The sequence below is a fragment of the Gigantopelta aegis genome, chromosome 3, assembly GCF_016097555.1.
Source record: "Gigantopelta aegis isolate Gae_Host chromosome 3, Gae_host_genome, whole genome shotgun sequence".
NCBI lineage: Eukaryota > Metazoa > Mollusca > Gastropoda > Neomphalida > Peltospiridae > Gigantopelta > Gigantopelta aegis.
In genome coordinates, this window is record NC_054701.1 from 47,251,782 (window position 1) to 47,263,191 (window position 11,410).

General features: G+C 38.9%; 1 protein-coding gene across 2 annotated transcripts in view; it reads right to left on the minus strand.

Annotated features, from left to right (window-relative positions):
- Positions 1-134: 134 nt before the first annotated feature.
- Positions 135-11,410, minus strand: part of LOC121368137 (transcription factor SPT20 homolog) — a 27,606-nt gene continuing 16,330 nt past the window's right edge. For both annotated transcript variants that reach the window (XM_041492723.1, XM_041492724.1), the window contains 2 exons: positions 10,974-11,312; positions 135-4,906 (listed from right to left, as the gene is read on the minus strand). In XM_041492723.1, coding sequence (XP_041348657.1) covers positions 3,129-4,906; positions 10,974-11,312 — 2,117 coding nt within the window. In that variant the 3' untranslated portion in view covers positions 135-3,128. The remainder of the gene's footprint in view (positions 4,907-10,973; positions 11,313-11,410) is intronic.

Genomic DNA, 11,410 nt, shown 5'->3' on the forward strand with positions numbered 1-11,410 from the left:
GGCCTACTAAAATCCAAACCTATACGTAGCTCCCTACCTTTTATTCTTTAGAACGACCATCAAAATTGTGCCAAACTTCCTTCATCAAAATGCGCACCCATTTCCCTTTGGCTTAATCCTACGGGACATTCCAAATTACATAGCACCATACCACCTCCCGCCTGTTACCGACTACGGTTGGACTGCTGGTGCTCCCTTGCACCTGTCAGTGCAGGCGGTCCCTTCTTCACCCACCCCAACCCTTTCCTGTTCTAGACGGAAGAACCGGCTGACACCGGTACTTGTGCCCAGGGCAGGCGTGCGCTACAACAGCTTGCTCTGAATTTGCACGTTAAACAATTTTCCATTCAATTCCATTCCATTCCAAATCGACAGCGGTCGTTACGGAGATGGGATAACTTTCGAGGAAGTAAGGAACTCTTGGACCGTTGTTTTTAGTATGTACAGTTGTTTTTCAATGGAATAGAATTTTAACATTAATTTTTGTCCGGATCATTTTAAAAGTAAGTTATAGTTCAAAGTGAAACGTTTATCAAGAGACAACATAGATTTTGTGCCAATACTGTTTCTTTATTCAACGTTAAACATGGAAAGTTTTGTTTTTGAATCACCCGATATTTTAATGAAAAATTAGCACAATTATATTACTAACTATCGAATTTGTTTGACTGAAGGGAACTGGACGAAGTAATTCTTACTCCACTTCAATCTAGCACATCCCTACCACTCCACGAGGATACCCTAGACATATAATTACTTTCAGAACAACCACTAGCACGCCTGTCATGGACAGAACTCTCTGGCCAAGTCAGAAGTTGTGGCCACGACAGGTGTGCTTGAATAGTTCTCTGATGAAAGAATGCCAAACATTGCCCACACCCACACCAACTAGCACGTTCCTGTCCTGGATGGAGCAGCCGGCGGAAGTCGACACCTGCGCCCATCACAGACGTGCGCTACAACAGCTTGCTCTAAGTGTACTTTAACACCCTATGACCATGACTACTAGCACTGCAATAAATTATTGTTTTGTTTTTTACCTGAGATATATCAGTTCTAGATTACAATAAGAATACTAACTATCCATAAAACTTTGTACAATTTAAGTATTTGTCTCCCTTCCCCATCTCAGCCCAACTGAACCGCCATGCGATAACACCAACACACAATTACAAGAACACGTTTGCAAAGAGGCAATAAACTGAGTATTCCTCGCATCACCGGTAATATATTTCTTTGTCATACACATGTATGATCAACATGGTTGTTTGTCCTTTTGTGCTAAGAACTTAAATGTTAACCACTTTTTCATATGGAAAAATGCACAAAAATTCCAACATGAATATAACAAATTCATAACTCTCTACGACACAGATTCCATGGAACATATTTGACAAAACAATGCATGAGTGAACATTATTATTAAATGGTGTACATTTGTATTTGTAGTTTTACAAATGAAACCAAAGTATCTCTTTATTTGGCACAAGAGTCATAGCGATTATATAGCGGTTAATTTCGCTTACAATAGTAAATTTCATATGTCAATGAACATGATAAAACAAATGATTTGGTATTTCATGTATAAAACCACTGATCAAACCAATTATGGAAGATTTGTTGTGCAAAATCATATCAATTTATTCTTACAATTTACACAATTAAAATATATAAGACTGAGATTTTTGTTAAGGAATTTTCAAAATGCAGACTCCATGATTTTATATTTCTAAGCATCTCTGCAATCTCACCCAATAGCCAATATAGTTTTTGTGCTGGGGTGTCGTTAAACATTTATGCATTCTCTGGATTCGCTAATTGCCAAACCTACGCATTTTAAATCTAGCGATTAGCCACTATGTATGCACTAACAGTTGTTCCAGGAGAGGCATGAATAATGTTCATCTTATAACAAATGCCTTAACTTTCTTATTTTTTAAACCAAAGTTTCTGTGGGGGTTTTGTTAAGAGGGAGCGGGAGTGTTATACAAAAAATAGTTCAGCTTTGAGGTAGCATCATCATAATTCTGATTTGATTGCGTGGGCACGATTACCTGATATTAATACATTGAAATAATAAATAATGCATGCTGACCAAACCTAGGTAGATGTATTAATTACTTAAATATAGAAACATGTTTAAAACTGCGAAATGTTATAATTTTTCGTTTAGTCCAAAATATGGATATTGGTAAGATATATTAACCTATACAAATATTTTGATATCTCTGTACATTTTCAGCACTTGTCCGCTGGGCTAATATAATGGTATAAATGTTTTATTAAATGTTGCACTATGAAGTTAAAGGATAAATGTTTATAATTAGATACATCAGTGAAACATGCATTAAGCAGGAATCTTAATCCAGGTTAGTTTGCGCTGTCATTAATATTTTGGGAACTAGTGATATCTTTTCGCTTGGAAACTATCATTCACAGTGGAGTCTTACATAGTCTGACATTTTAGATGCAGTGACGTTTCATATGCCGTGACGTTTTATATACTGTGACGTTTATATATTGTGACGTCTTAGTGTGGCGTTTTAGATAATATTGCGCTTTATATATTTAAATACTGCATTCTTGACATTTTGGATGCTGTGACATTCAATATAATGTGAACTCCTATAGACTGTGACGTTTTATATTTTATTATTATTATTATTATTATTATTATTATTATTATTATTTCTCGTCGGAGCTAATGTCTAAGACAAGATTTATGTTATATATTAGCTGTATGTTAAGAACAAGAAATAAGGTACCAAAAACAAATGTGCAGATTTACAACAGAAAAACCAAAGCCAAACATTACCAGATACCGGAATAAGGAAACATAAAAAAAAACCTTGTATGTGGTGGCAAATATTGCCAAGTGCATCACGTTTCTATTTCTTGTTAAACATTCAATATTATACACTTCACTGATATGTTGTAATCACACAGCATTGGTCTTATTCCGTAATGTATGAGTGCATGTTTTATTCACAGTCGTTTTAAAAGTGTAATACTCAATCCTGATTAACATCAATATCTTCACAAGGTTAACGTAGCATCAACATCCTGGAGAAGAACGCCAGTCTTTGGTCATATAGTCAATTGTTATGAGAAGTATACAGTTATACATTTTAATTCATTGGATGAAAATGACTGCCTAACCCTGGCTGGTTTGAAAGAGTCTGCTGGAATGTTTGTTGAGGGCCAGCGTTGGCGTTCTTACTCAGTTGCATCAGCATCTGGTTTTGATCAATGACTTGTTGCTGCGCAAGTGGAATAGAAGCTTGGGCCGAAAGGCCAATTGTGCGTTGGCCAGTCGAAAGCGGGTTCACCGTGGCACTCTGAGCAGTGGGTTGGCCATTTATTAACGTTGGTGTCTGTCGCTGCCTGTTGGAGTTCACCATCCTTAACATAGTATTCTGCATCTGCGACCACCTGTTAGGGCTGCTGATTTGAAACATGTTGGTTTGCATCTGCTGCCGCTTGTTTAGATTCTGGGGGATATTCTGTGGTGGTAACTGTCTATTCGAGTTCGCCATACCCAAAATGTTACTTTGTATCTGTCGCTGCTGGTTAGAAGTCTGGATTCGCAACATGTTGTTCTGCAGCTGTTGTTGTTGTTGGTTGGAGGTCTGAATACCAAACATGTTGTTCTGCATCCTTTGTTGTTGGTTAGAGGGCTGAATTCTAAATACGTTGTTTTGCATCTGTTGTTGTTGGTTAGGCTTCTGGATTCCCAACATGTTGTTTTGCATCTGTTGTTGTTGGTTAGGCTTCTGGATTCTTAACATGTTGTTTTGCATCTGTTGTTGTTGGTTAGGCTTCTGGATTCTTAACATGTTGTTTTGCATCTGTTGTTGTTGGTTAGGCTTCTGGATTCTTAACATGTTGTTTTGCATCTGTTGTTGTTGGTTAGGCTTCTGGATTCTTAACATGTTGTTTTGCATCTGTTGTTGTTGGTTAGGCTTCTGGATTCTTAACATGTTGTTTTGCATCTGTTGTTGTTGGTTAGGCTTCTGGATTCTTAACATGTTGTTTTGCATCTGTTGTCGTTGGTTAGACGTCCGTGGTTTGGTCCCAATGGCATTGGTTTTGGATTTTCGACCGAGGATTGACTGCAAATCAAAGGCTGGATCTCGAACGAGCCCCAATTCATTCAGTTGCTGATTATGATGCTGCGTGGACGACTTGGGGTTTATCTCTTGATATTGAAGTGGTTTGATGGATCTAGGATTTTGCTCTTTGTTTTGAAGTGGTGTGATGGATTTGGGGTTCAACTTTGGCTTTGGAACTGGTGTGAAGGACAGTGGGTTCAGCTGTTGTTTTCGAATTGGTGTGAAAGGTCTAGTGTTGACCTGCTTATTCTGAGGCTGAGGGAAGGATCTGGCGTTTGGCGAATGCTGCAACCAGGAATTGAAGTTAGGCTTGGGCAGCGACGGCCGAGAAGCTGCCGCTTGGGAACTGAGACCAAACTCGTTTTGTGGAATGCGAGTTATCTCCACTTGTGGGTCCATATTAGCCAGAGTCATCATATTTCTGAATTGTTGCTGCTGCTGTTTCTGCTGCTGTATTCGTTGTTGTTGCTGCTGATGCTGACGCTGTTGCATTTGTAGTGTTGGTAGTTGAAACTGCATAGGCATGCTGTTGGCGCGTTGCACTGTCTGCTGTAAAGGTTGAATAAATTGCCCTGAAGGCTGTTGCGTAACGTACGGATATTGCATGACCGCTCCCAGACGAGCGTTCGGCGGATTCTGTCGTGCCATAGACCTCTGCGGATTCATCCACGGGTTTTGCATGTAATTGTTGCCACCAGGTACAGGATTTGCGATTGCCATTGAATTTCGCACGGCCTGTGCAAATGCTGACAGAGATCCACTTTGTACTAATGGCAGTGAGCCTTGACGATTAACTGTCAAAAACGAAAATAAATGAACTAACAAAAAATCACCATTCGTATGAAACAGAAAAGTGACACAACATATAGAAAATTATTTGTTTCATTTCCTTTTGATAATTAGTATTTTAAAAATTTGCCTTAATTATAACAAAATGTTTTTAAATAAATAATTATAATCTTTTGAAAAGACAAAGTTTGTGAAGCACATTTAAAAGCACATAAATTATGGCTATGTTAAAGCAGCATTGGTGTGTTAATGCATTGGAGCATAACGTGAAGAAGGTCATGCTGTATTAATTATTTTAAATGTTATAGTTTGTCCCACAGAGAACGCCTTTTTCCTACTATGAAATTTACTACAAGTTAGTTATTTCTGAGCCGATTGATTTGTAAATTGCTCACACAAATAGTACTTTTTGTTATTTCCAAAACACTTTTACTTTTCTGTTTACCAAACCAAACTGAAATTATTTACACAAAAAAAACCCACAGTTTTATAAAAATGATCGGAGGGACTATAGGTTTGGCACTGATCAAAATGTTTCATACAAATAGTACTAAAGTTTCGTTTTCTTCTCTGCTAGATCATACTTTTGTAATATGGAATTGAATCTTCAGAATGTATTACAAAATTCAAAATTTAGATAAAAGCTTTTCTGTGATTTTACTGTCATAAATTGAAAACAAGAAATTGGCTCCAGTTAAATTAATGATAAAAGTCAACAGAAAGGGTTAACGTTTACGACACCACTGGAACGTAGAAAGGGTTTCAATGTCTAAACTGAGCTACCATTAATAAAGTATCCTTAGTATTAGCTAATCAGAGTTGAAAAATAAATATACAGCAGAAAAATAGTTAATTGTCATTATTCATGCAAAAGTAGCTTTAAGCATGGCAAAATGTTAAAACGTAAAACAAGGGTTCATGCATATAGAAGTTGTTAGTTGAGTTAGTAAATATACAGAATTGTTTTATTTCAGCAGACAGCAATACCATAATGGGTTCCCTTCTATTAACGGAGACTAATAAATTATTATATTATATTATATTATATTATATTATATTATATTATATTATATTATATTATTATATATTATATTATATTATATTATATTCTTCATCGTCATCATCTTCATCTATTTTTTAAATAGTAATGTACTTTATTTTTTTCTTATTCATTTGCCAAACAAAGAGTAAGATATTGATCAAACAGGTAGAACAAACTATTGTAGTATTTACGAATTGGGTTACAATGTCCTAATATAACCCTAGAAAAAATAATACAAAATAATTTTAATAATTTTAATAAATTGCATTAGCTTTGAAAAAAACACTGCTTTGTACAGAAGTATCAAGTTTGAATATTCTTGACAGTTATATTTGTATAATAAACACGACGTTAATATATCAAGTTTTTCGTTGTTACTCTAACTCATAACCTTTTAAGTTTTGTAATAATTTCACATTATACCTTTGTATAGAACATATCATACGCTAGATTGATAATGTTAGTGGGGGGTTTTGTGGGGTGGGTGTTAGGGTCATGGGTTGGGGTCATGGGTTGGGGTCATGGGTTAGGGTCATGGGTTAGGGTCATTGGTTGGGGTCATCATTAAGGTGGTATTTAAATCGGTTATTTCTGTAACATTCCATTACACCGGGCAGCGAGTGTAACAGAATTGGGAAGAAAAGCCAAAAAGCGGGGTTTTTTTTAGTCAACGCCATTAGAGCAACTACAATTAAACAATGCAAAAGCCATTAGTGCAGCTAAACTATGCATGTGTACTGCGTCTAATATAATATAATGCAATAAATATAAGTGTATTCAAAATGTCTTTATTTGTATATAGTCAACATGATTGTTAATAATATCATTTATAATTTCTGATATGCATATGATCATAAATATATATCAAACAATTATATTTTCAACATACAAAAAACCAAATCATAGTAAAGTATTTTGACACATAGTGTGCTGTACGTTGTTGTGGGTGTTGTTGAAGTGTTTTGTGCGTTTTGTTGTTGTTGTTGTTGGTGGTGTTGTTTTGTTGATTACGTTGATGCTTTGTTGATTTTCTTAGGGCGGGGTGTGTCTATCAATAATTAAATTATTAATGACATCATAAATTAATAAAACATTTAAACTTCAAACACATCCATTGTAGTATATGAGGAGTTACCTTGGCATATTAAAAACGAAAACCCCCACATTGGATATGTAAAGCCAAGAAAAAGAAATATAATATGTGGTTGTTATTGTACTTCAGGCAATAATGAGGGATTGGTATGTTTGATAATACATACATTTACTACTGTGGTGTATTAGGAGTTATTGTAGCAACATTAAAACAGAAACGTTCTAAACTAGGTATGGAAAAAACATTAAAACAGAAACGTTCTAAACTAGGTATGGAAAAAACTAAATATATATGATTGATATGTTACACTAATGTGTATGATACCACTACATTCATACCCTTGCATTCTGAGATCAGTATATCAAAATATATTCTCCAAATCAAATAAATACAAAATGTACCCAACCCGGTTTGTATAATTGAAGCATACCTAACCCGGGATGTCTATAAAATGTAGAAAACAAACCCTGGCTTGTCAAATGAAGTTGTAAATAAAATCTTATTCCACTGGTTAATATATTATTATTTGAGCCAAACTCGGCCAATATCCTATCTAAATAAAATATTTTATGCATCTGTCGCGATTGTCTAAAAATAATTATCCCATCATTTGAATACAGTCTTTTTTATGCATGTCGGTCCACACTAATATCGCTTCCATCTTGTGTGATTGTGTTTCCGTGTCTGTCGATGAATGTCCGGTCGAACATTCCATCACGCTGTATCAGCGTGGCTCCGATCCCGGGGCGAGCTAGTAGTCTCCTGGCCAGGTTCGCCTGACCTCGTCCTCTGCCGCCCAGGCTACCCGCTTTGGACATAGGACTCCGAGGACTGTGCTGGATGATGTGTATAATCGTCGGCTGCTGGTTGCCCATGTTCGACTGCGGTAGCTGTAAACCTCCGGGGTTGGACATGCGCTGGCTCTGCACATTAGATACCTCGACTTGATACGTCTGTTCAACCATTCCTTGTCCAGGTTGCTGATAAGGCTGCTGGTGATACGGCTGCTGCTGCTGCTGCTGCTGTTGCTGTTGTTTCTGCTGCTGCTGTTGCTGCTGATGCTGTCGTCGTTGCTGTCGTTGATTGTGCTGCGATCGTTGCTGCTGCTGCTGCTGTTGCTGTTGCTGTTGCTGGTTAGGCTGTTGCTTTTCCGTCGACTGTTTCTGGGGTGACATTACCTCTTGTCTTTGTCGGGTTTGAGAGTTTAGTTTGTTTAGTTGCATCATCTCTTGGTTTTGATTATTCTGGCGGCCCTGTGAAAATCGACTGCTAGGGTTGTAATCTCTCTGTGTGTCAGAAGGACCCGCTGGTGGGTGACTCTGCTGATTTGGCTGAGAAGACTGTTGTTTGTACTGTCCTTGTGATGGTGGCATTGGCTGATTGTTATCCTGAGAGTACTGTTGGTCTGCTGGACCATTTTGTGGATATCTTAAAATTCTTGGTTGTGGCTGTCTGTTGTTGTCTTGCATTGGTTGATTCATTCCGCCTTGTGCTCGATTAATATATTCATATTGTTGTTGTGATTGGGGTTGTTGTTGTTGGTATTGTGGTGGTAGTTGTGGTGGCTGTACTTGTGTATATTGTGTTTGTTGTGAATATTGTTGTTGTTGTTGTTGTGGTGGTGGTGCTGGTGGTTGTTGTTCTTGTACATACTGTTGTTGTTGTTGTTGTTGTTGCTGTGGTTGTTGCATTTGTCGGTGCAGCTGTTCTTGTGGTTGTTGATATACATTTTGCTGCTGCTGGTTTTGTGGTTGCTGTGGTGGTTTTTGATTGGGTTGCTGAAGAGGTGTTCCAGTATTACTATTCCACGGACTCGAATCAGCTTGTGGCATTTGTTGAAGAGCCTTGCTCAGCGGTCTTCTTTCATAATTGTTCTGTGATTGTAAACGGTCACTGGGTGAGGACAAAGACTGTTGATCCCAAGGGTTTGCTTGCTGCTCCATCTGATTTTGCAGTGAAGAAACCTGCTGGGGATATTGTGCCGCTACATCTGGAGTGTGTGTCTGTACTTGTCTCATATCACCTCTCGCCACTTGGGTGCTGTCTTTTATTTGCTGTTGGTATGGCCCAGGTGACATCTGATTCTGTTTATTGCTTTGGTCATTCTTTATAGTTTGTTGTGGATAGTACATATGTTCATTTAACAGTTCTAACTGATTCGCTGACGGACCCATCTCGTGGTTCAGAAACTGTGATGTCTGGCCGTGGTAAGTCTGCGGCTGATGTGCGCTCGGATACTGGGGCTGCTGACTGCTGGTCAAAGGTGTATTTTGTGGACTGGCTGCATACATTTCTTCCATTGGTTCGCCTTGTACACGAGTATTCGGGTTAGTCTGACCTAGCTGATTAGTCTGAGTCTTCGGGTTTTGTGGAGACGATGTAATCCTGGGACCGTTTGGTGCATTATGCGGATTTGTAATGGGTCCGTTGTGAAAACTCGGCTGTCTGTTTGGAAAACCTATAGCATTGTGTCCAGGAAGTGACAGATTCTGAAAAGACATTTGCGAGTTGTGTAGTCTTGGATTACCAATCGTATGAATCTGTTCGTATCGTTCTTCGGGGTATTCTCGTTCAAGCATCGGCTGGTTTCTAGGTTGACTAGGTGGAGGGACTCCTCTCTCTGGCTGCATCTTATTCGCAGCTTGACCTATCGGCGCTCTAAACTGTTGCTGGTTCTGGTTTACTGGACCGTTGAAACTCTGCTGATTCATTATATACCCCTTTTGATTTTGAGAAGTCGGCGGATTCGCGTTAACAACACTCGCGGCAGTTCCAGTCTGCATTTGGTTTCGGTTACTCCTGTAAGGAGTGGACCCGCGTTCTATTTCAGTTTCTGAATTGTGGAAAGGAGGTTGTTGGTGAACTGAAGCCTGGCTCCGTCTTTGTGAAGACTGTCCTCTTCCTGGTCCTGCCTCTGTAACATACACCTCGTGCACGTTGGGACCAATATTACGTTGTGGCACACCATTTACGGCATGCTTTTTATTCGTATTACCGGCGTGTGTGGCTGGTGATTGATTTGCATTTGTATTGTAAGCGTTTTGTCTTTCCTGCATCGTTGACTGATGTCTTCTGTTCTGAATTTGTTCTCGTGGAACTTGGTGACCACCGATTTGACTGTGGGAATTGTGTGTACCCTGTGCATTATTCCGACCCCTGTTGCTAACCTGCTTATTCTGGGCTGCTTTGTCATTCAGTCGTGTACCGTCCAGCTTTTGTGGCTGCTGATGATTGCCCTGAGTTTTGGTTGGGGACTTCGAGGATGGATTTACTTTAGAGGGATGATGGTATACCCCCTGTGGGTATGTGCTAAACTTTGATTCTTCGTTAGCAGAAAATGGATTGTTTGATCGTTGGGCATATGGGAAGTTTAGCTGTTGCTGATATTGGTCTTGAATTAAAGGCATGTTAGATTGTCCAGTGAATGCCAAGTGGTTGATATTCCTAGTACTGGCGTAATTTTCGGGTTGTTTGTTTGGTGGTGCGATGCCTGTGCGTGGCTGTTGTGGGCTGTTTTCATACATAGTTTGAGGCTGGTGTGGCCTACGTGAAGCTGGTTTGTCAGCTTGGTGTATTTGTTGTTGCTGCTTATGCTGCTGGTGTTTTTGTTGTGGTGGTAGTGGATTTTGTTGTTGCTGTTGTTTGCGAGACTTTTGCTTCAGTTGTTTATATTGTTGTTTTGGTGTTGGCTGTTGTTGTTGTTGTTGCTGCTGCTTCTTTTGTTGTTGTTGTTGTTGATGTTGTAGTAATTTTTGTTGTTGTATAAGTTGTTCTTGTTCTTGCAGCTGTTGTTGCTGTTGTAACTTTGTTGCTTGTTGGTTTTGTTGTTGTAACTGTTGTTGGAGTATTGTTTGTTGCATGGCATCTGGTGACTGGTTTTGCTGAAAAGAAGAGTCTGCATTAAGGATGTATAATGTTTGGGGTTGTGGCGCTTTACCATTATTAAACATTGTCGGATTGTAGATGGAGGGAGTCGGTGGCGCTTGGAAGGTCTGCATAACCTTATGCTGTGGCTGTTGCTGGTTTTGGAAGGCCTGACCTGGATACACGTTTTGACTATGCTGCTGGTGTAGCAGCATCTGATTCTGCAGTATGGAGGATCTGCCCATTGGCAATGGTGAGTTGGACAGATGTCTACCAGAAACCGGTACTGGATTAGCAATTGCAAACGTGCTCTGAACAGAACTTGTTGGCGGCGGGTAGTTAGATGCTCTGGCTAATGGTCTTTGCTGAATGCCTACAGGATTTTGGATGGCATAAGACGATCTACTCTGTGCTGCAATACAAATGGTTATTGTTATATTACATGGTTTACTTATCATGGCGAAAAAGTGGCTACACAACATGTCAAAATAATTATACCATGTTTCGTCC